The 26004-nt window shown below is 39.2% G+C and overlaps 1 protein-coding gene across 2 annotated transcripts in view; it reads right to left on the reverse strand.

Annotated features, from left to right (window-relative positions):
* Positions 1-26004, reverse strand: part of CHCHD3 (coiled-coil-helix-coiled-coil-helix domain containing 3) — a 148044-nt gene that overhangs the window by 108886 nt on the left and 13154 nt on the right. For both annotated transcript variants that reach the window (XM_068670113.1, XM_068670112.1), the window contains exon 3: positions 13928-14012. In XM_068670113.1, the coding sequence (XP_068526214.1) occupies positions 13928-14012 (85 nt within the window). The remainder of the gene's footprint in view (positions 1-13927; positions 14013-26004) is intronic.

Here is a 26004-nt window from a genome sequence, read left to right on the forward strand (position 1 = left end):
TTGTGAGTCTTGAGCTCTGATGGCCACTACGTGCTTTATTCCAAACTAATCCACAATGCATGGGAAGTCCAAAACTGGCAAACAATACAATATTAAAAGCAAATACAGCGATGTATCATTTTCAGCCCTTCTTATTTCCAGATATTGAAAATTTATTACTCTATCAAAGATTAAACATTTTCTTTTTGTTACTTTTCAGGGAAATGATTACTTGCCAGTTGTTATATCTTTATTACAGCTCCAAGTTACACAATCTGATGGATTCGTGGTGATCCAAGATAAACTCACTCAAGTCCGAAGCGTGACCCGTGTCATTTTTCATTACCTCCAGCCAACCAAAATCAAAATATTTCCTGTTTCAAAGTCCACTACTGGGAAAATCAGAGTCCTTTGCTCTACAGAATGTAGGAAAATCTGAAGAGGTGTTGGTCTTAAAAACTGGAAATTATTCTGATGTATGAAGTCCATGTAAAAAGACACAAAACTCCAACACTTCAGCATTGAAAAAGTGTATCTGTATATTTCCTTACACTGAGACTTCAGAAAGCTTACACTAACTAAAAATAAGAGTACAATGGATTTACAGTGGAAACCGTTCATTGTTTGTTTGTGTGTTTGTTTTTTTTTTTTCCTAGCTTGACGCAACCAAGAATGTTAATGCATTCTGACAGACTTGCATAACATCCAAAAATGTTTTGAACAATGCAGTTTAGGCCACGATGCAATATTAATGAATGAATAATGTTTCCCAGCACTGACTTTCAATATTTAATGAATGCATACTGAATGTGCTACACGAATGTTGTTGAAAATCACTGTTGCTGACAAGGGATTTGAAAAGATGCTCGAGAAATCAGGAAAACCTTTAACCTAAACTTAAACTGGGAAGTGTGAAATGGATATTTCTCTTACTCAAATTCACCTGGCTGCAAATTCAGATACATTACTTATCTAATGCTCATCTGCTCCTACAAAACTTGGTTAAGGCCAGTGATATGAAAAATAAATTACCTGAATCACAGAAATCACTGGCAATGCCTTTTTCTCTACTGAAGTCTCAGAATGACAAGACGAAAAAGTTCTGCTTGAATTGAAGAGACTTCCCAGCATTATTTACACATTTAAGAAAAACTCATCTCTGTTTCAGTTTATGCAAAAGTTCACAGGAAACATCATTCTTCTGCACCACATACCCATGTTGTACAAAGCAAACCTTTTACCTTCAATTTTTGCATTATCTACTGCCCATTTGTCACAGATAGGCAAAATGTTGTGTTTTTTTCTCTATTTTACTGTGTTCTTTTGGTGACATTATATGTGAATTGTATTATAAATTATGCACTGCCCTGTTGCGGGAAGGGAGAAGAACCCAAACCATTACTAAAAAACATCCATAGGAGAACAGAAGCCTCTGCTAAATTTAAGATTGGAATACAACTTCCCAAAATTATGTTCCACCCAAGTGGTTTTTGAGACCTCTCCATACTAAACAGATTTTATTAAATAAGAGACAATTAGGACCGGTAAAGTAGAAATGAAGCAAGGCAAAGGAAAAATGCTAAAGCTATAAAAACATGGCATTATAAAATCAAAGAAAGCGAAGATGCAGGTCATCAAATCCTGATCTGCAATCACTTGATGGCCACTTAGTCCAAAACTATTCAAGTGGGAATACGTCGATCAAAATTGCTGTACTCTCTATAGACCACAAGATTCACAATCAAAATTCTTATCACAAATTCGCTGCAAATCATCAAAAGCTCTAATGGGGACGGTGTGTGGAAGGAGAGACCTCAGGTGCCAGAAGTGTTCCCCTTCCCTGTCCCACAAAACAATGTTGAGTAAGGCAATTTGTGCTACACACCAGCAGACCGCAAAATTTGAGCCTTTCGCATTCAAACCCAACATACCTGGTATCTGGCTTCCCCCAGGGCCATACGAGCAACGGGCAGCCAGGCACTTACCAGTATGACCGAAACCATCCCAGCTGACTGGCCACAGAAGCCAGGCAATTTCCAACAGCTCAGAGCCAAGTTAAAATGCAGAAACAGAAGGAAGAAGAGACAATGAGAGAGGCCACGTTACACGCTCAGGATATGAACTAGGAGGTTTTTTTGTCCTCCGAAGAGAGTTGGCAGCTGCTCTGGATCTTGGGAATTAATATAACAAAAACAAATGTGTTCATCATCTGTTTCACACATCTTTTTCTTTTTGGAGATTTTAGTATGGTCTCATAGTAATTACTGTTACTTTCCTGTGCTCATACTTCATATTATTATTTTTAACAGAGACTCCACTACTCTAGTTCATAGGCATTTCTTCCTCACAATGACCTGTCCCTCCTTAATGCTGACCCTACACATACATGAAGTCTGTGGATCACTCATTGGAAAATATATTGAAAATACATTTCCAAAAAATATATAGAAAATATACTGAAAGCAGCAAAGTGGTGGTAATTACCAAATTGATCCCTAAACAACACAAACTTTCAATACTATGTCAATCCCTCCCTCCAGTATGTCCCATTACAATCTTGTCTTTGGTCAGTCACAAGTAATGTTACAGTTCTGGGATTAGTTTCAGGCATTTTTCTGTCTGGTATTAATATCCGAGACAGCGAAACACTGAGTGTTTTGCTTTACAGTAGGAAGTCTGGTTTGCTATCCTTCTTTAGCTTGTTATACAACCCAGGAGAACACCAACCTACTCTGCACAATTTATCTTGGTAAAATAAAACTATGTTCCACCTTACCTGCTTAACCATTTCTCTGTTCTCTCGATCATCCTCCCTCTGCTTCAATGCTGTACTTCTAAAATCACCCGTAACAACGAGGTTCAAGCAATAACATTCAGCTGAACATTTCATTCATTTCCTTTTCCCAGCTGCCCTCCAGCCTCAGCATAACATCTGTCAATTGAAAATCTTTGCTAATGGCCATGTTATTTTATGTGCCAGTGCTTGATCAAGAGATCAAAGACACTAATTTCAAGACTTGTAATTATATACAGCTCTTCAATTTATCAACAAGACTTCCACAGACAGCTTGTTAATACCTAGTGCAAGATGGACACTAACTCCTGTCGGTGTGCTGATGCCTTACCTAAGTTGGCTGGGTTAACTTTTTTTTTTCTCAGGGTGCTTGGTGTTTTGTAGGTTGTCTTCCTTCTCTAGGGGAGGACAGAGGTGGTTGAGCAGGAGGAAGGGAAGGCTGTTTAAACAGAGGGGTTTAATTATACTTCATATGGCCACTGTTTTTAAAATATGTGCATATAAATCAGTTTTATATAAAGACAAAATAGATGAACAAATTTCTACCTTTATGCCAGAGGCATGCAGAGAACCTAAGTCAGAATAGTAAAACTGTTTTACATAATTTGTATAAGTATTTAGTTGAGACTTTTCTTGATATTCTCATAACTCCAGTTGAAATTACTTTCCAATTTAATATCACTCCTCTTGGGATCTGCAAAGGCAGTCATGAAATTATGACAACATTAATTCTCCATTAAAGTGAAGGGGTAGTTACCTTTTTTTTTTTTTTAAGTATTTCTTTTCTATGTCTACTTATTTGCTACTTTTCAAAATGAAAGAGCTCAGCAGTTTGAAAGCAAAGATTTGTTTTAAATTGCCATGGGGGAATAGTTTCCCTCCTCCCTCCTTGAATCTAAAACTATAAAACTATGAAGCAGTGTTATTTTTGTTGATGCTCTCTCCAAATAAACTCACTGGCTTCAAGTCATTTTCCAATCTCCCTGAGAAATAAACTTATCAAGATGAAGCTTCGTATACCATTGTCAGCTGAGATGCCAAGTTTGAAAATCAAAGTGAAAAATAATCCCTTGAAAATGGGGGTTTATAAAGGTAGGAGTGAATTATAGCGCTGCTTTCTTCAATTTTCACTTCCTGTCTCCAAGATTCATCCCTGCATATCCTGAGCACCAGACGTAACAGTATTAAGAGTAAGACCAATAACAGAATCTTGGAGAGTAACCTGACCATAGCCAAATACTGTTTTTTCTTCCCAGAAAACAACAAGGAAAACAAAAGGGGCTCCTCTAGCAGGCTGGTATCTCCAAACCTGCATCCTTCTAAGCAGCATGGCTGCAAACATTTTTGTTTCCCAAGCATTTTGCAGGTAAGATCATGTGCTAAACTTTTAAGACTATAAAAAACAGAAGGTGCCATGCAATCCCATTCAGGTGACTTCACCCCCATTATAAAATTATATCTTCAACAGTTGGCTGTTGGAAGAGGGATCAGTTACAATACCTCACCTGACCGTAGTAGTGTTTTACAGGTCAATCTGTGCCTAAACATCAAGCATCTTCGCATTTCGTTACTTCTCCCTCAAATGCAAAGGATCTTGACCCAGCCTGACACTGCCCATTCCTTCTTTTCCTCTGGCAGAGCACTGTTATCCCATAAAACCTCCAGACCTCAATAACATTACACCCATAGAAGAATAAATTCACTTCTGAATCCTTTGCTGGGTGTCAGACAGGGCGTGGGGTACTTCTGCTGTGAGAGGGGAGAAGAGCATGGCCAGGAAGGGAGAACAGGAGGAACTCAACCTGTAGAAGCGATGCCAAAATCTGTCTCTTTCTCCTTGAGTGCTCCCCAGCCCTGAGGCTGAACTGGCCCTTTGGACAGTCAAAGCAAATGTTTTTTTTTTTGTTTCGGTTTGTTGTTTTTGTTTTGTTTTGTAAACAGTCACACACATCAAACTTGTATATTTTGTTCCGGTAAGCAAACAGCCCTCACCACATTGCCGTGTTATCAGATGTCCCACTCTATAAAAGCTTACTCGACAATCCTATCCAGCTGCTATTTTAAGTCCTCTCTCTAGTGTGCAACTATACATCTTCAAATAATGAACGTGAGTTGCACATACATGCATGTCACATTCAGAGATGGGAGACCCCTTCTAGCCATCGTGTTAGCCAGCCTTTCCAGATTATATGAAATTTAGGGCTTCGCTTCCAAAGTCCTGTTTGTAACTAAAAATGAGCAAGTTTTGTTCTCTCAAATTTCCCTATTACACTGAATATTATATTAGAAAAAGGCTAAACATCCATTGAGGACAAGTCACACTGTATGAAGGTGTATGAACAAAGCACAACTCTCCACAGGCAACATAGATGTGGCAGTGCTGACAGCTGAGCTTTACTTCACACATAGAGCTTCTTATACCAGTATCTTTTTTTTTTTTTCCATCCAGGAATGACAACACTGATGAAGAAACTTTGGTCTACAAACAATTTCTCTCAACAGTATTTTTAAACAGTGCTTGAGCCACTGCAGTACTTCACGGAGACCCTGTCAGAGAAAGGCCTACCTGAGGCGGCAAGCCTCCGGCACAGGCCTGTTGTGACAATGCCTGTGTTCCTAAAACTCAATTACCAACTTCAGCTGCTTTTTATAAACAGTATGGTCACTCATGTCAGAACACATAAAATTCTTATTCCTGACCTAGCAGAAGCTGAAACAATTCTATTCACTTTTGCTATTTCATGGAAGTATTTCCAGCTTTCTATCCTACTGTCAGCAGTAGGGACGAGACAATTTTCCTGACTGTTTTCACACTTTCACACTATCAAGAGGCCCCTGTGGCAGAATACTAGATTATAACTATTTTCTGACTAACAAAGTAGCTTTTTGTCCCCTGTGGGAAGAATACTGGGAGAGAAAGCCACTCTCCCAATTTGACATAGCTAATTACCTCAGAAAATAGAATCGTTTAGGATGAAAAAAAAATCTACTTCAAAAATTTTTCGTCACATTTAATGCACTACCCATATGAACTGAAAATAAATTAATATGTTCTTCATAAATTAAAGTCTCAGTAAAATATAAAATGAATATTCTAAATAAACCATTTTATTTTCCTTTATGTTCTGCAGACCTGTACCAGTAAACTATAATAAGCATGTTATTAAAACAGAAATCAATAGTAAGCTTTAAAATATACAGTACCACAAAAAGGTCGAGCCCCAGTATTGATTTTAATATAACATTTTTGGTGAGTAGTTTCCCAAAGGGTTCTCCTCTAATATTGTTCTTCATCCTTCTTTCACTTCGCATTTGCACTGGAGGATTTGTTGTTCTTTTCTGCAAAAGCTGTCCCCGCCATGAAGTTTACTAAGAGCCTGTCATATATGCAACGCACTGCTGAGACATGACAAAACAAGGTCGGGGGGGAAGCACTCAGACACATCAGAGTATCAATTAAACCGTAAGTGAATCGCAGTTACGGAGACCCTCCCCAAGCACAGAAAGAAAAAAAAAAAGAAACTAATGGCTGCAATCTGATAACCTACCACTGAGAGCCACCTTTGTGCACCACTGTGTACGTATTTTTAAAAGCTGATTTACAGTTTAGAAAGATTTTCTTTAAACAGATGAGGATGTTTAGAAATACAGAGGCTGCAATAAGTTATCTGGCTAATGACAGACAAAATACCACACCATATGGAGCCCAGCTAGCCAAGTAGAACAGACTCCAACAATTCATTACCAGGGAGTGTTTGAAAATCTATGATCTGTTTTATTCAAAAAAGAAAAAAAAAAAGAAAGAAAAAAACATTTTTTAAGTGGCTTTCAAGACAAAAGCTTTCCAAAGAAGTCATGGGAGATGAAATAGTCAAAGCATATCAAAACTTTAAAAAAGCCATTACCAACTAATTGTCTTTTTGACCTCACCAAAAATGAGCAGAAGCCAATCCAGGAAAGTGAGAACAGGAATTGTGTTAGGCACTCTCTAGAAGGCCCAGGAAGCTAGACAAGGACTGAATAAGACTACAGAACAGAATACAGGCTTGTAGCTGTAATACGAGGTAGTTAGGAGACAGTTAATTGTTGGTCTCCAGACAACCACCACTTCCCATCCGCTGACAGCTACCACCCACCCAATTCTCTCCACTGGGGATCAGAGGAAAGTCTCTTGCTCTGCTTCAGATGAAGTCCCATGGAGAAGCTCAAGTACGTGCTTCAGATCTTTAGGTCAACCCCTCTGGACCTTGGCTGAAGAGCTAAGGGGGTTACCCTTCCACCTTCATCCCTGCTGAGCAGCTGGGTTTGGTGGAAGCTACACCAGAAATGTTTGTCTGTAGATCTCATCTGGCCATGACCCTCATTTAAATAGAAGTGAGCTTTCAGGGTTGAGACCATCTAAACAGAGGTTTTAAAAGATATTTCATAAACTGCTGTAACTTCTACATACATCAGATCCTTTTTAGTAAGATTCTGATCAACACTTACGCAATGCTCAGCCCTAGTCCCTATAATTTTCTGCCTTCATCAAGCCTTAAACAATTTTAGAGCAGACCTAGAAACAGTTACGGAAGGGCCACTGACCAAACGAAAGCTTACTTTAAGCCTTTCCCTACCTTAAAATTACTACTTACAGCAGATACTGTAAGTCTAGGAAACAAATGCTGGAATCATGGGAGATTAACATAGGACAATTCAAGTACAACTAAACACGGGGAAGGGCTCTGGGGACACTTGTACATCAGCAAACTGCACAGGAACATACACTTAGCATGCTAACAAAATTATGCAGAAATACATCGAAGAATTGAACAAATTAAACTTTCTGCAATACTGAACGGACTGTCAAGCACCAGCATGTTTCAAAAACACCTCAGTCTACATATAACTATATTTACCACGTGCCAAATTATATAGAAAGAGTGGAAGCCAGGAAACACTTCTCAAGCAAAAGCTACTGAAAGCCCACAAATATCATCAGCCTAAGCTATATGAGTTGCAAAATAAATAAGGCTGAATTTTCCTTGATTTTCAGGGGTGGGAATACTAAGTATTCGTTTATGAAAAGTTTCTGTGGGAAATCACATCCTCCATTTGCCTCTTATTTAAGTATTTTTTATGTATATCTCAATAGAGGCATCTAGTAGCCTAACAAGGTTGACAGTATCTAAAATGTTTATCGTTATGTTGATGATAGTAGAAGTGAACAACATTTTTTCAAGGTATCTTTTCTTCTGCCTTTCATCATGCAAACTCTTTATAAAAAAATTATCAAGCACCATCAGCATGGCATCATACATCCTGATAAATGAGTAGTTCTAGCTCTATATTCAAGACCAAAGTATGTGGCAGATAAACTTCGATTTGCACATTAAAGATCAGAGGAGAAAAAGTCAGCTACCTCCCCCACGCTTGTTCTCCAGAGCCACAACATTTACAGTTTTTACTCATATTTTACTCGTACAAATTGACCTCTTGAGAAATTAGAAAATATACTACATATTTGCTGAGCTTGTCCAGAGTAAGCAGAGGAAAAGCAAAAAGCAACCTATTATTACTGTAATATTACTATGTATACAATATATGTTACTATATATTACTATAATGTATACCATCTATAAGATTATATATATATATATAATAGTAACATATCTAATTTAGATTCAGATACTCAGGTTAACAGAGAAAGTCCAACAGTTGCAGTACCACGTTCTGGCAGTAAGGCAAAAAGAGCAAGCCACAGAGAGACTGAGAAACAACAACAGTGAAAACTGGAAAATCTCATGATTGATAAAGTTTATGACAAATCCCTTTATCCTAACACCTTTTTTTTTTTTTTTTGTATTGCAAACGTGCATTTTGGGATCCCTAGGGCTCACTTACTACTGTCATGTTGTGCCCTACCTACTGGTCCAGTGAGTTGTGCAAACCCTTCTGCAGATGTCGATGGAGCAGGTACATCTGATGACCAGAAGCAGCCTCTCATAGCCGTAGCTCATGAGCCACGGCACCATCTCGTTCAGTCTCAAGCACTGGAAAAGAGGCTTCCTAGTGAGGTGGTTGATGCCCCATGCCTGTCAGTGCTCAAAAGGCATTTGGACAAAACCCTCAACAACATTCTTTAACTTTTGGCCAACTCTGAAGTGGTCAGGCTGCTGGGACTCAATGATCTTTGTAGGTCCCTTTAGAGTAGAACTCTTCCATTCTACTCTAAATGCTCTTAATTACTTCAAAGTCTTTTGACACAGCAAAGCTATTTCAGACTCCCTCATTAACAAAATGATTCAAATAAAGCACAATAGCTGTGACAAGACATAGCATAATGATCTATATCTGTAAGACTATACCCCAGGAAGAAATCCAAACAGCTAAAGGGTTCAGAAATTTCGTTGTCATATTTTGTATAATTTCATGTCATGGCAAATAACTAGTTTCACAAATTTGGCATCTCTTTCTATTATGACACTTGAGAAAAGAAGTTAAGAACTTTGTGGGAAAGAAACTATGTCAACGCTGATCTTTTCTTACCTGTCACAAATGTCAAACTCAGGTTCTTGTGCCTATTCTCTCATTTTTAGGAATCTTTTCTTCCAGAGCCGTGTCACAGAGGTGGTATGTACTTCACAGGGGCTAAAAGCTTGCTTTTCCATTTGGTCTGAAGGGTCCATACACAACAGAGGTAGCAACAAAAAACACACCCAAAAAGCCTTTAGAGCCAGTAAAACCACCACAGCCACACATGCACCATTAAGGTACCAACTTGGACTCTGATTTCAGGAATAAGAAACCTTATAAAGAGAGGAGTTCCTCTGTAACACTACAGGGATAGGACATAGTATTTGTAGGTACTGACATAAAATGGAAAACAAAGAATATATTTTTTCTAGTGGAAAAAGCACGTTAATCTTCCTTCTTCTGTTCAGAATATTAGCTCTCTATCATTTCCCACTATAATAATAGTATTATTCTATTTTTGTTCTAATACTGAAAGTATTACAACCTGTAAACTGACTTGAATATTATCATAAGACAGAAGCTTTGGACACATTAACTGGCCACATCAACTACTGCAGTCACTGCAAATTTTGTTGCACTTGAATAATTATCAATTTAACTTCTCAAAATGAAAAGACTCAAGATAAAACTTTTTTAACGTTCCAAAATCAAAGTGAGAAACAATAGCTGGGCTGAGTAAAAGAATGAAGAAATTAACATCAACTTTGACTCTTCAGGTTAGCAGTTAATATGGTTTTATTGTGACATTCAGGGCAGTGAAATTCAGGACTGAACAGTCCTAACTGCCTGGAGAGCACAAGAACCCCTACCTCCTAGTCCAACCAAAGATCCCAATACCTCATCTCCAATGCCAACCAGCTGATCATTCCTTCACGTACAACTCTGCCCACTTCCGAGAGGATAAACATTGCTTTCATTTAAGAAGATGGAAAGAAAATAGACTTTTATGGACAGTGACTGTACACATCCAGTCCATCAGAATAAGTAGATATATTCCCTGGGGAAATTCAGCTAAAAGGCAACTTAATAAAGCACTTCCAGGAATGTTTGTCCATTAGTAGGGCTGTATAAAGACTAAGTGAGATGAGGTGGTGTCATGACTCAGTAAAGTTAGACATCGAAAGTTCTGCCATTGGAAGTGCCCAAATTTCCACCAACAGACTAAAAGCCCTGTACATTATCCTGATGGTGGTTATTAACCTTTATGTTGTATTTCCACTGCTGCTAATTTGAACTTCCAAACTGAGTGAAGAAAATCCTGGAAAGATTCATCATTATTTGTGGGGAGATTTAAGTTTCCAAGGAGCCTCCTGGTTTTCATCCAATTCTCACAGAGCCACAGGTTTCAGCAAGCTCCATATCCTCAGCAAAGAAGAATACAGGTTTATAACCATATTCAATCACACACAAAAGGGATTAAAAAGATGAAGCAGCATTCTCAAATACCTGAAGGATCAGTGGGCTTGCCGTTTAGGCACATAGTCTAAAGTTGGGTCTAAATTATTATTATTCAAAGTCTCCTTGAACAAGAACTGTGGAATTGATGTATTATGAATGTATTTTAATGCCACCAATAATGCTAGCTGAACAGTCAGCCTTCATTTCTAATCCCAGAAATAAGGACAGATCTTAACTTACTAAAGTAGAGCTGAAGTACCCTTACTATATATGTATGTGCGAATAAATAAATTATAAAGAAAGGTAAAGTTACAAAATTCTTCTTTAAATGAGTGGAACATTGCAATCATATCAAAACGTGGTCATACTCTGCATACAAACAGTAGTGAAATTAGCCATTAGGCAGTTGCAATCAGACAAAAAAGTTTCAGATATTTATGCTTAAATGTCTTTTCATTTAACGATAAGAAAAAACGTTTTCAAGAAAGGAATGAAAACATACGCATTCAAAACGCACCATCTTTGGTAAAAAATTCATAAACGGATGCAGCACCACAAAAGCTTTAATTATGGATCTCAGTGTCACATATCATCAGTAAGTGATTTAAAGGACAGTCAACAAAGAAAAGCAGTAGGTCAGCAAATTGCATTTTTAACAGATCAAAAGTGCAAGGTCTAGCCTTCAACTAGAAGTAGAGCACTCTGACTTGGTTTTCCCCAGATAAAAGTTACAAATCTCTTGTCAAGGTTCAGGGGTCAGGCTTCATTATCCTCATTTCCCTATCAAAGGGCCTGAAATACAAGCCCGGAGAGCTTGTGAACTACAGTTCTACAAGATGCTATCAACACAGATATGGGACATACCACTTCCCAGTCCAACCAGCCTTAAACAACACTCCTGCACTTGTACACCACATCCTCCACCCTTTTCTCATGTGTAACTATAGACATGTAAATGTTACCAACTTTTCTCTGTTAATAGTTTTATTCTGATACATGTTTCAAGCACAGTATAGCTGAGAACTCAGATTTTGTTCTGTTTTCCATCAATATGCTTGCATGCTTTCTACAAATAACTATAATTTAAAGTTGTCTTTTTACCTTGTCTTGTTTATATTACCTAGAGTACTCTGCAGTGGGGAGACATGCAAGATACAAAACATCCTACCTCAACAACGTGCACCTACCACTTAAGTGTTTGCTTCAAAACTGAAGTCCAGTAATGATGAAAAATTACACTGACTCTAAAAGTATGTGAGCATCCACAAGACCAATACATGAAGTTGTACAGAAAATTGCAGACCAAAAAGTATGGATCCTGACTTTAAAAAGAACATTGCACAGACCTTCCTCCCTGAATTACGGAGAGACTGCTTTCTGAACTGGAAGAAAACAGAAGGTGTAGGTATATTTCTGAACCTGAAATAGATAAATCTGTTCTTAAAGTGACCGACAGAGCAGCACTCACTTCCTTCTCAGAAGAACACAGTCTGCAAGAGCTGCAGTGCTTCTCAAATACTTTTAAAACACAAACTTCAAACAGAATTCAGCCCTTAAAATGCCAAGTAATAGGTAAGTAAACATCTTCGTCTTTTAATGATGTTTTATCCAACATGAAAAGAGCATCTACGTAACAGATGAAGTATATTTTTAATTATGTATTTTGTGTAGAAAGTAAAGTTACTTCTAAAAATCAAAACTAGAAAAGATTTAAAAGCTGCTAACAAGACTTTTTGTCATTTTGTTGTTGGTATTTTTATTTTAAATTTATTTTGATAGTTTATATTTCAAAGGCACAGATTCCTCAAGCTAATTTTAGGACAACAGGAAGACATTACACGATCCTTTTCATATGTAACATCTTTCTTAGCCAACAAAGTCCCAACAAAATAGAAGGTCAATAGATACAAGTCAACTTCCTTCCTTCCTTTTTAGACCAATGCACATCCAATGAAAACCAAATCAAAAGTAATTTAAATTAATAATTCCATGAAGTGTCAAATGAAAAAATTCTGAAGTTACAAAACAAATAATTCCACACTGTAAATGTGTTAGATGAAATCTGAGCAGTCAACATTCAGCTCAGATACAACACAAGTTTCCCTGTCAAAGCCCAGTTCAAAAGAGGGGAGATTTCACTATTCCATTGATTTCCTTTATTGCTGATTTTAAAAAAGCCTGATTCATTTTCTGGGACATTTATATAGTCCTATCCAATTATATACTCCATCAACCTAACACAATTAAATAATAATATAATGATGTGTAGGAAACAATGGATATATATGCTGACAGTTTCAGCAGCACTAATTACATTCTAATTTTTAAAATCTATCATAATGAGCCTTTCTTCCCATTCTCAGAGGGCAGGCCAATGTGTAGGTTAATATTTATATCCTACGTGTTATATTACCTTTATAGGAAAGCTGCTAAAAGGAAGTATGAATTACCACACCAGTCCACCAAGTTCACTGTCCAGCCAAAGGAAGTCAAATTCAAACAGGAACTTTGTAATTGCCAGTGTTAACACAGGACCACGCTTAATGTCACAGAGAATATTTTTAAAATGCTGCATCCAAGCTCTGCAGCTGTGTTCTGCATGACTCTTTCCCAATAACTACACTCTGAAAAAACATGCATAAAAAAGTACTGATATACAAGAACGATACCAAAAAGGTTTTCAGCTAATAAACTGTTTTATTACCACACTTTGTATCTTCAAAGCACTAAGCGATATTGAATGTTAAAGCAGTTGAAAACACTGCAGCACAGAGAAATATCTAAAATGTACAGAAATAGCAGGAATTACTATTTCTACTGCTGCTAAAATTTACCTTTTGATCAAACAGAGGGGTTATAAGTGACCCACCTCTACAATGCTGCTGAGCTATTTCCATCTCTACATAGCAAAGTGACTTTTTGGACTCAAGAGAAATCAATGAAAATTGAGCTTAAAAGACTGGGGGGAAAAAAAAAGTCCAGTTCGTAAGGTCAAAAGGGATTCATATCAGCATTTTATATCAGCTTCTACAGGGGAATTTCAGTTATTTTAACATATATTTGTAAAAGACGTTGATTTTAACATATTTTTACTATCAAAATTAGCAACATAGCCAACAGGTCTTCCCAAACGTTTTGTCCCGAGGCACAAAATTCAACTGCTTATAATAAATGGATAAATAGCAGTCATAAAAGCTTTAAGTACATGTTTGTTTTAAATACTGTCATTAACAAACAAACCTTCTCTTTTGAGCTTCCGAGTCTCTCCTGGCTCGTTCTAATGCCAATTCTTCAGCTATTCTTTTCTTTAGTTCTTCATCATTAACTACAATTAAAAGAAAATTAAATGAAGTGTTAACAGAACCCAATATATTCCTAAGTACAGAAACAACAGCATAATACAGTGCACCATTTTATTTATTTTCTTTTTCTCCTATAAAGCAGTTAGAGCATTTTCTTATGGTTTATAACCACCTTTCAAGTTTTAATATACAACACTAGAAAGCCTTTAAAAATTACCCTTATTAAGCAACTTTTCAATTAACAGTACCTTCTAAAAATTTAAAAAAAATAAAAGAGCACCATATAGTAAATGTTAAATTAAATACATTTTTCTTAAGAAATATGCTGCTATAAAGTAAAATCTGGGGTAAATAAAAAATCTTAGACCTAAAGAGTAAAATTAAACCGATGGCTTTTATTCATATGGAACCAGGGAAACATCTTCCCATGTAATGAATCAAGTGTTTTCACATGCATATTCCACCCAACAGAGCATTTACAACATCCTAGATATTGATAATTTAGCTCCTACTGCTGGAAAAAGCTTTTACCTAAATTTCTCCTAATTTCATCTAAGCAGTCAGACACGGAAAATGCATTTTCTTCATTGAGACTCCATCAGATGAATTAGTTGGAAGGCTGGTTAAGAACTGACTTAAGCATGGAAGTAACTTCTTCATGTCTATGAATAAACTTTTCCACGTGAAGGTAGAAAAGTAGGAGATCCACCAAGTTTTACAAACTTGAAAGACACCTAAGACTACCAAAAGCCTTCCATCAGGCTTTTGTTTACGAACATGTAAATCTTCGATATTTAAGCTCTCAGTCACGCAAGTTTCACTGGATTTCCAGATGAAACCACACTGAATGGTTGTGGCAGCCAAGACAAACAAAAAAAACACAAATGCACACTTCGGAAACGGTTTCCTACATTTTATCTCCATCCAAACACAGCCTGACACATACCTAGCAGAAGTAAAACAGACAAAATCCCAGTTACCCACTAATAAAGAACCAGATCATCCATTTTGGGAAAACGTGTTAGCTGGGTAATCAAAAGTTACGCAAACTTTGGTAGAACAGCTACTAACTTTGCATAAAATGTCAATTTGTAGCATTAAGTAAGAGTGATTTCTCCTGTAGTTTTCTTCTCCTCCTATACAGTAGAGCTGTAAAACAAGATTAAAAATCGAGTTGTGTCCAGGTTTCTTACCAACATAAACCTTAATCTGAAATCTCCGGAATACCAGGTCACCTACACCTCTAACTCTGCCATCCTCTTGTATTCCAGGTGTAAGGATAACTTCATTATTTCTGCAGAGCATCTGGCTCCAATCCCACTCGTGGAACCAGAGCTACAAGATGGGCAATCTCACCCCAAAATGCCCATCACCTAGGCAGGGTATAGATGTTAAACTCACAAAGGTGATACAATCCACTCATCTGTCCTCAGAAGAAGGAACAAAACCACTTGCTTTGGTGGGGAAAAAGCAGTAACATCATTTTAAGACAGCATAATACAAGCAGTGAGACAGCCAGCAGTTAGAAAAGCACTCCCCTTACAGGTTGCATTTGTACTGTTTGAGCACCAAGATGGGATTCAGCTGCCAGCACCCAGAAACTGAGGCCAAGGAGAACGAGACATCTGCCTCTCCTCTTCCATTGCAATCTAACAGTTAAAGCTCTCGCCCAGAAGTGGAACATTGGGATTTTGACCTCCTGAAACAGGCAGGTTAATACTCCTGTGTCGTCATGCTCCGGTAAAGTGCCCCCATCACCAAGCTGGTGCCTCATTTCAGAGATAACTTCGCTGTTTGGTTTTGGGGGGACAACTTTTAACCTAAAGAAGTGCTTTAGAAGGTGCCTAATGACCACACCACAAAGCGGGGCAGTCTCCCACTCCTGTATCCCCTCTGTCCAGCCAGCTAATCATTACACGTCAGGCAGCAGTCCATTTTTTTTAATTTATTTTTTTTTAAAAACAAGGAGACGCACAAAAAAAGCCAAGGACAAATAGCCACGCATCTCAGTGACCTGGTCCCCAGGAGCTGGCTTTATCAGCAAACATCATCTACCCAGCATCATTAACTAGCCCATTCCCTTTATAGTTAATAGAGCTCAGTGCAATTCTTCTCATCTGAAGTAGACTTTGATAACAGCTTTATGAATGAATGAAGCGGCTCCATCAACTGTAAGGGAATCTTGGGCAGCTCATTCAGTCAGAGGCATCTTAAGGAAAGCAGGACGAATCGACAGCCACCCTGCCAGACGCAGCACATGCTCGGAGGAGGGAGCTGCACTGGGAAAGGGTGAGGGGACACTCGTGAGCGGCAAGTGAGAAGCCAGCCTGCAATCAGACTTGCATGCGTGAAAATCCAGAGGTAAACATGGATCTTCTAACAGACTGCTACCACAAACCCTGGAGGAAAAAAGCAAGCACTCGTTTTATCGGGATTCTCTTCTTACTGCCATCACTCTTCCACCATTTTTGGATCCAAGGATATGCTCACACCTTCCGTTTGCACAGATACTGAGCTGTTGTATCACACCTGTACGTTCCCAAACAAGGATCAGATAGCCACAGCCAACTCCCTTGTCAAAGGAGACAAAAAGTTTAGCAAAACACCAGGCAATCACAAGGATCCTGGCTTTGTGCGGCAGCACACATTAATCTCCCCCACACCTCAGTAAGCATTAGAAGCCAAAATGAAAGCAGTTAAAGTTCTGCATTTGTACACTTAGAAATGATTAAGCTGTCATAAAAGCGAGGAATTTATTTCACGTCACAGCTACCTTATTCACAGAACAATCTGAAAAGCCATGATCGAGTGTTTCTCACTGCAGTTCTGTTCAGCCCAGATACCTCAATATTTCACCTCCTTTTAATACTGCACCTGAGAATAGACGAAATGTTGCATAAGGACATTGTTCACCAGCAGCTATTCCTTGAGTTTTATCGTTCTGCTGTGCAAAAACAAACACAAGAAGTTTAACAGACCAGCGAATGGTCTTTTAAGTCATAATAAGAAGAGATTCGGGCACCAGCCAATAAAGACATTTGACCTTAACAATCAATTAGGTTAGCCATCGATCAGGCGGATACTAATAGGGAATAAAAGTGGGGCTATAGATCATTCAATGGAATTATTGTAAGATATAATTAGGTAGCTCCCAGATGGGAAGTTTATGATGTTTCAGTAAAAAATTGCAGTTCTATAAAGGGGAAGGATTTGTTCTGGGGGGAAGAAGCATTTAAAATGAGGAAAGTTAATTTATTAGAAAGAGGATCGGGGAAAAAAAAAAAAAACAACACAACATTCTAGATAAAACCAGTATTTCCCTGTGATGACAAACTCTGCTCAGACAATAGAGCATTAAAAACAGCTGACAATTAAACTACTAGAGAATATCAGAACCTGGTGGGTGGATGACTGCAAAATTAAGCGCGATAGGGAAACAATAAGCACACGGCAGCTGCCAAACATTACTTAGCCATTTCCACAACCCCTCTAAGGATTTTAAAAGTTCTTCAGGATCCTGTAAATCAGTGTCAAGCTCATTTTAAGTGCATCCCTGAGCTGAGAAACTTGATATTCAGACAACTGCACCGAAGAAGGCCACACTTGCACCCCAGTGCTTGCTTTGGCTCCTGGAAGAGCATAAAATGCAGCTGTACCTTTCCCCAAGCCTGAACGTGCTAATGCACAGCTCACATCACAAGACAATTTAGATAGATGGTCAGTAATGGGAACTACGCTCCAAAAGCCACAGCTCTCTAGCCAGAAATAACTCTGTCCTCTTAGCATCTGAAGGCTGATAGGTGTCTGATAAGCAGCATTCTCCGCAGGAGAATGGAAATCGAGGGCCACCAGCTGCATTGCCAAAGGGCTCATTACCCTGCTCATGTCTAGCTCCGGATCTAGCAGCAGCTCACACGCCGCTTAAAGGACTGGCCAAACTGTTCCTTTAATGCCACCACAGACACAGAATACCTGTTTAAAAAGAAATACACAAAGTTCTTGGCTGGAGCTTGACAGTCCAAGCCCTGAGTGTCAGAGGACAAGGACACTTTGCCATTTGGATGGTCGGAAGGAGGAGGAACGTGACCTTTCCTCCGCGTCCACCTACTCTTCTGGAAAGGTTTGAAAGATACAAGATACGGATATTTAGGTCTCATGTTACAGCACAAACGCACAAGGCATTTTCTCCCCTTCTTGTACAAAATGTAACTTTAACACAGGTACAGAACACAGGTACAGGTAAGTTAACCAGTTTTTATTTAAACCATTTCCATTTACTCCAGGGACATACTCAGAAACATATTTGGTTAACACCCCTCTTCTCAATACATTCAGCTTCTTCTAACAATTTAAACAAAGCTTTAAGAAATCTGAAGAAGCCACAAATTACATCCAATACCTATCTAATGGCTAAAATCTCTAGGCAAGCCCAAAGGAAAGTAGAGGCAACTCTCAAAATAAAAGCTGTGGCACAGTTACTCATGTTTTTTACCAGATCATTCCAGTTGACTTTGTGCCTTCAGATGGGTATGGAGAAAACATGAGGGAAAGGGTGTGAGGGCACCTTGTGCTGGAACAGGGGTTTAGTTTGAAAAGAGCACAGATCAGACCAGCAGCTACACAAGTGTGACAGCATCCTCCACACTGCTGTATTTCAGTGCCTTTCCACGCAAGGAAGACACTCAGATTTTCATTTATTTATTTATTTTTAAGTCCACAAAACCTATCTAAATGGTTTGGGAAACCATTCATATATAGAAACTGTTTTCTGTAATCCACAGCATAAATACTAATGCAATTGCTTAAAAACAAACCCAAACAATTAAAAGAGCGTGCAAAGCCATTTACTTAACCCTCAGTATTGATTCTTCAGAATCAGATGAAAAAGAAAGCATACAGCTGATGTGTTTTCCAGGGTCCAAAAGACTGAATAATTATGGGAGGAAGCAACGAGGACCATGGAGTTAGGGGTATGGGAGATCTTCAGCAGTCACCAACAACTGTGAAGGTTTCAGAGATGCATCCCATGCTCCATCGTGGAACACGCAGAAGCCAAACACCAGCAAGATGGATGCAAAGCCAAGACCTCTGTGACAATCACAATTCTTGAGAAGAAAATAGCAACTATATCTCCTAAGTCTACTGTAGATTGGCATGTAAGGATGTGTGCAGTTCAGCTACTTTGGTCATATTCTCTCCAATTTCCTTTGCCCTTGCTGCCCACACTTGTCGCAAGATGTAAATCCGTAACTTGTTCTCACTCTCACCCATTAGTCCTGGGATTGCAAAACATCATTAATGGAAACAGCATTTACTAAGAGGCACCTTAACCAACCCCTCCTGAAAGGGCAGGTGCATTAAGTTATTAACGAAGAGACACTTAGGTTTGATACAATCAAGCCTGTTTTAGACAATACTTAGCTAAACAATATTCAGAGCATGAATTTACATAAAGAGGAAAGCAACCAGATTTGCTGTTCTGTTTCATTCAGCTCTGCTAAAAACAAAAGGTTAGCCAGTGAATGGGACGTCCTCAAAGCCCAGAACAGGATCATACAGACATCCTCCAGGTCATTCGAGTGGCCTCCTTACAGAGAGAGAAATTTGCTTTTACAAAAAATACATCCATACAGCACAGCTGACAGGGCAGCATTTAGAAGATTTTATTTGGATTATTTGAAATGCACCACGGGCACCACTTTTTTCAATCGTTCTATGATTCTTGAAGCCAAAAGCAAGTAAAATCAAGGGGAGAAAAAAGACTAAAGAGCACCACAGGCTACAAAATACACAAAGTGGAGTGGGAGGACATGCACGTACCAACCACTGCCACAGACAGGAAGGCTTCTTTCCCTAGAAAAACTATTCCCCGATTACCACAGAGTTTCCTGCATTTACCTCTAGCATCTGGTATCGACAAGAGAGAATGAGGCACTGCAAGCCATCGATCAGACCCAACGAGGCAATTCCCTCGGTAGGAACACCAACCCTTGGGGCCACGCACCTTGGGGCTCCCTCCAGCCCCATCGTCTGCCTTAGGAGCTGGCAGGGCAAAAGCAGCTCTGCTGACATTAAAGGTAATGAAAATGTCACAGGGAAAATCCCTAACTGCACGCTAACAGCAAGAAGTATTGAATCAGGAAGCAGGGAGTAGCAACCTGGTAGGCTCACAGCATCAAGATGTGGGGTTATAAATATGTTATGAGTCTTTCACAATTAAAAAACATTTTTCCACTCACACTCCCATCAGATGCATAATGTACAAGTATTACATTATGCACACACCCTCAAATTATTCTTTCCACTTAATAAACAGGCAAGTTTGGGCCACATCTAAATTCCATACAAAAACCTTCGATATCAACAGCAGGGATTTAAGTTGAACAGCAGAGACGAAATATTTGATCTGTGACTCCACTTCGAAAGAAGAGCCATAAGCAGGCACTCGAGGAGCATACAACAATTTCTGCTGAACCAGCCAAAAAAAAAAAAAGAAGAGTGTATGATAGATTTCTTGTGCAATTAAACAATAAAAGTGCTTCTTTTACCAGCACTCTCAAAGTTGTCTCAGGGGCTTTGACTGAGGTTGCAGAGCCCTGGTGAACCAGTGCAAGGCATCTCCAACTCCACGTGCCCAGAAGCATCAGCCCGTCAGAGCTGTTCGTCTCGTACAAGTGTGAAATTCTGGCAGAATTATCCACTCCCACTTGGTTTGGGCATCAGTGATGCTGTCAAGGAACTCTTATCTCGGACTCCTAAAAATGCAAGTTGTTAAGAAAGCCATACAAATATTCATTGTACACTAAAGAAAACAGAAAGACTGCTGGTTTTAAAAACAGCCTGTAGGATTTTCAGGCTGATTAAAGAAGCAGCAGCAAATCTATTTACTGTGCTTACATTTGGTGGTACAACAATGGCAGTGTTTGAAGAAAAAGAAGTATGTTTAATTATTATTATTTTTGCAAGAGCCTGGATTTGCCGGTGGCAGCACACAAGAGGAAATAAAGAAGCGCTGTGAACAGTTAGCACATTAGTATTCCCACCATACGATGCTTTCTTAAAAAATTAATGGTTTTCCAACACTGCTGTACCCAGTCTTTAACCCCATAATTGTACAAATTAGCCTTACACAGGGGGAGGACGACACACGACTATCCCTTCGTTCCACCAGGGCTAGAAAACCTGCAGAAATGAATTATTTGCCTTAAAGAACAGAGTGTCTGTTCTCTCCCCAACAAAGGAACCCCTGTGAGGCCCTCGGGAAGCCACTGGGGTGTGCCCAGGTGAACTGCCAGGAATAAAAACCAAGGTGGAAAGGGTGCTGGAGCTGTCACTTTGGTGGGCGACCTTAATAAAACCTTTAGGAAATGCATAGTATCAGCCACGGAGCAGTACACGGTCACCACTTAACCTGATTTTTCTTTTATTTATGATTTTTTTTTCCCCAATAGCATCCTTAAGCATAAATTCTCAGCCTCACACAACTTTAACTATGAGCACAGAGAGCAGCGACTCCACTTCAGTCAGAATTAGAGCCGCTTCCAGCAGTCACGGATTCGGTATGAACACACAGCACACCTCCAAGGACAGGATTTGGTGTTAACCGATAAATATTGGTAATGTGCAGCGATACTTAAGCAAGCTCGTCAGATAATTAAATACAAAAACAATGCAATTAAGTGTGCATAATTTGAAATTATTTACTATTTTACTTTCCAAAGGCACTCTTGCATATATTAGCATATCTATTTTACAATGTAAATGTGGGTATCAATCAATTTATACTAATTTAAATTAGCAATAAGCTGATACACAAGCTAGAAATAAGAAAGCAAAGATAGTTATATTATATTTGGAACATCTTCTCCTCAGTATCCCACTACTGCTGTAACTTTAGCTGTGAATTTCAACACTGAATTAATATGAACTTATAAAGGGGGTCTGGAAAAACAGGAGGGAGGGGGATTACCAGGCTTTGCCTCGCATTTCTTTGAATTGGGCTCTACCTGCCTGTGCTTCACAGCTTTATTTAACAATAACTCGTTCCTGAGATTCATTCTGTAATGGGGAAAAAAAAAAAGAGAATTTCCATTACTTCTAACAGGCTCAGGGTTGCTTTCTAATAAACCAAATGAAAAATCAAATTAAAAAATGGATGTATCCAAACCACAGAAAGCCAGAAATTTAAAATCACAAAATCCCGAGGCAAAAATTAGATCTTTGAACTGACACACAAAGGAGAAATTGAGCACAGGAAAGCGGGCTATCGCGTGGCAGCACACAGCCTGCACACACAGCACCCTTCTGCTCGTTGCTGCTCTACCACCATGAGATGTGTGTCTGGTTCTGCACCTGGGGTTTCACATCACACAGAAAACTCCTTGAATTCTCCCCAAACTCAGCTCAGACTGAGTGGCAATGATCGTGGTGGCAGAACAGACAGATGTGCTCGTAGCATGGTTAAAACTGTGGTGCTGCAGTTCTTCCATCAGACTTTATGATTATTCAAATATATATATAGGAATATATATGTGTATGTACTATATATATATGTATACATATATATGTCCTACAAATATTTCAATGCTGTAGAGTGAACCCCAAAAAAATCTGTCAGCAGATGTTTGTGCTTACAGTTTTCCTATACAAATCTTGAATAATTTGCAAAAAAAATGTCCTCTTGACATAAGAAATTCCCTGTCTTGAAGATATTCTGATCCTCTTCAGTAAAATTCAATGCTATCTGAATATAACTCTAATATTACAAAACCCGCACAACAGAACCAACAAGTTCTGTTATCATACAAAGAATAAACTAGAAGATGATGGCTTAAGTGGTACAGAATCCGGACAACGTCAAAGGAACTTGTATATAAAAAAAATCTCGCTTCATAAAAGTAATAAGATGCAATCAAGTCCATGATAGAGAAGCTGTGAGAGTCAGCCTCAGCTGAATTCTCACTTGGGCAGGCTGGGGAAATAAAACACCTGCTATCAAAAAATTATTTCACGTCATGCCTTCTACCTCTACCTGGGACAGCGCACTGTCAAGTGTTCCTATGTGTAACAGTTAAAAGGTTTCTAAACTAAAACAATTCTTTAGTTTTACCTTTAGCAAACTAAATGCAAAGGATTAGTTTGAATATTGCACAGGGCAGCTCTCCCAAATAGGACTCTCTGTATCGACACGGCTACACAAACAGCAAATTGTGATGCTCAGTCCATCTGCTGTCAGCTCCTTTAGGAAGGCTCTCCAGCTGTGATTGCACGCTATCCGTGGCACTGCAAAGTCCATTTTCCCCAATTCCAGCTCTGGATTGCTCTTGCTTTCAACAAGCTTCACAAAGCCACTCATCACTCAGACAAAAAGCCTGCTGTCGAGAATATTTCACATTCCTCACCGTCGGTTCCCAGTAGCTCCAGGTATGGGATTTTATTGTCAAATGTCCACGTGCCAGCTGTTTGTGGGGCAGGGGAGCCCCTGTGTTTATATCTGTGTGGGTCAAAGAGCTGGGAATGGGCACTGCTGCCGAAACAAGGTTAAGTGACGACTTTTAGTGAGTGAACAAGATGAGTTAGCATGGATACATAATGGGATAAAGAAAGCTTGATGTTATTTTCTGTTGTTGTGCATCCCATATACACAGGGCAAGTGACTATTTATATCAATAAGAAACCAAATTTTTCTTCTCCAAATAAATGTCTGCAAGATATAAATTTATATTCACTTAGCTTTCCAACCTAAACTTGACACGTTCCCTGTATGTAAAGCGAGATTTTTTGTGTCTCATTCATACTCGTGTATTGGTAACTTTCAATGACCTTAACATGTCCTGTCATAGTCTGTCTTTTTGTAGCAGCCACAAAGAGATTCCAAACCAAACCAATCTGAACAATTGATGAGGAGAAAGAGGACAAGGCAAACAAAGGAAAGATAACCACCAACCAATATTTGCTGGAGGATACAACTCCATGATGATGCTGCTTCATCAGCCTTCTGACCTCCAACCCCTTCACTACTGCTTACATGATTTCTACATCTGGCTGCACATTCACAGCTCCAGATGCCAAAGGAAATTCTCTCCAGTTTGCAAAATTTAAAACCAACAGCATTTTCCATTCCACAAGTAACTAAATTAATGATGCCATGGCTTCTTATGGATTTCGGTTCTATTCCTCTTATATATACAACAACCCTACCTTCTCTGATGTTACCATAAAGTTTGAACCACGAAGATGAATTCTGTGGCTCGTCCAAAGCTCCACACACACTGACTGCCAGCACACCTGTATTGACTCATCAGATGCAGCGATATAGGAGACTTTGGCCTCCTGTCCTGTATTAGGTCGTAATTCACAGATTCCCCCAGACTCCTGAGGGGTCACACAGTTAGCAGTGCCATAAAACTGGTTCCAAGTGACCCCCCTGTACTGATACCATCACCCATCACTAACTTGCAGCTACTGTTACCTAAAGCTACCACTAGTCGTCAAATTTAACCAGTTGAATTTTGGTACAGAGCAGAGCAAGCAGCTGTTTTTTTGTCCCACCCCACTGCTGGTTTTGAAGACTGGCATCTTCCTGCACCCAGTTTGTTCCTTCAGCTGCTGAACTTCAAATGCGTGTGACAGCAGAGTATAAAAGAGCACACCAAGAGCAGCACCAGACTCTGTGGCCATCCAAAAGGAGGATCTCCCCCCTTCATTTCACCCACGCTCTCCGACCCCACCCCAGCTCACTGATACCTAGGCTTTTCTGCAGCCTTGCAACTCTCCAGGATTTCCCTTTCATTATGAATCAGCAAGCCTCCATTTCACATCATCTCTAAGCCTCATCTCCAAGCTCACCCCTAACACCAGAACATCTTGCCCTTCTCGCCAGTGATGCTCTGAATTTTTCCAGACAGGGTTCCACATCCGTGAACCCAGCAGAGTTCCCCTTCCCTCCCCAGCCAAGGAGACTACTCCTTTGGAAGGGAAGGGGCAAGAGAAGAAGGCCAGCGAGATGCAGGATGAAAGATCACAGAGAATCGGGTTGGAAAAGACCTCTAAGATCACCTGGTAGCCTTTAACCTAGCACTGCCAAGGCCTCCATTAAACCATGTCACCAAGCTCTACACCTACACGTTTTTAAAGACCTCCAAAAGAAAAAAAAAAAAAAGAAAAAAGATGAATAAAGGAAAAAGAAATTTCAAAGCACTGATAAGGTGGAAGAAAAGGGATAAGGGATTCAGAGGGAAATCTATAATTAAACTAGTGAAAGAAAAAGGCTATTTGTGAGGTAGGGCTGTTTGCTGATAAGAGAGATCTTCATTGCAGCAGCTGTACCACAGATCAACATCACTCATTAAGAAGCATCTGTCCTGAACGTGTCCTCTTGAGGAAATTTCTAGGAGCACAACAAAAGGCTTGATGGTCAAACAAAGCAAGTCACAACGTGCTGCTTGTGGGAAACCGTGGTAGTTATCTTCATTTTGCAAATCTGTTCAGCAGTGGGAAGACAATCTATGATATGTAATGCTGATCAGGACATCTTATCAGGAAACACTCTGACAGTACCACTTGTCACCCATTTGTAAATGCTCAGAAAACACGCACAGAAGTTAATCACCCTCAAGAAGTTTACCTCTCTGTCAAGTTTGGATAAAACTGGTTCACAACCTTGAAAGTTATTGTGGGAAAGAGGGAGGATAAAAACAAGTTATATAAGAGGCCTTATGGCCATCACGCTGCAGAAAAAGTAGGTCTTCACCTGTAAAGGTTAATGAAAGGAGAGGGGAAAAAAAAAAAAGGAAAAGCGTTTCGCCCAGAGATAACATTCATCAATACATCTGCTGATCCAGTTAACCTAATTTCTCAGTGGTCGGAGCTGCGTGCAAAAATAAATCAAGATGCCAAACTTCTGCTCTGTGCAATTAAAGCAATCTAGCATTTATCACTAAACTTTAAAGAGCAGGAAAATTTTCCAGAAGCTGACTACTCAGGAAAAAAAAAAAGTGGAACCATCTCCACATT

The sequence above is a fragment of the Anas acuta genome, chromosome 1, assembly GCF_963932015.1.
Source record: "Anas acuta chromosome 1, bAnaAcu1.1, whole genome shotgun sequence".
NCBI classification, from domain to species: Eukaryota; Metazoa; Chordata; class Aves; order Anseriformes; family Anatidae; genus Anas; species Anas acuta.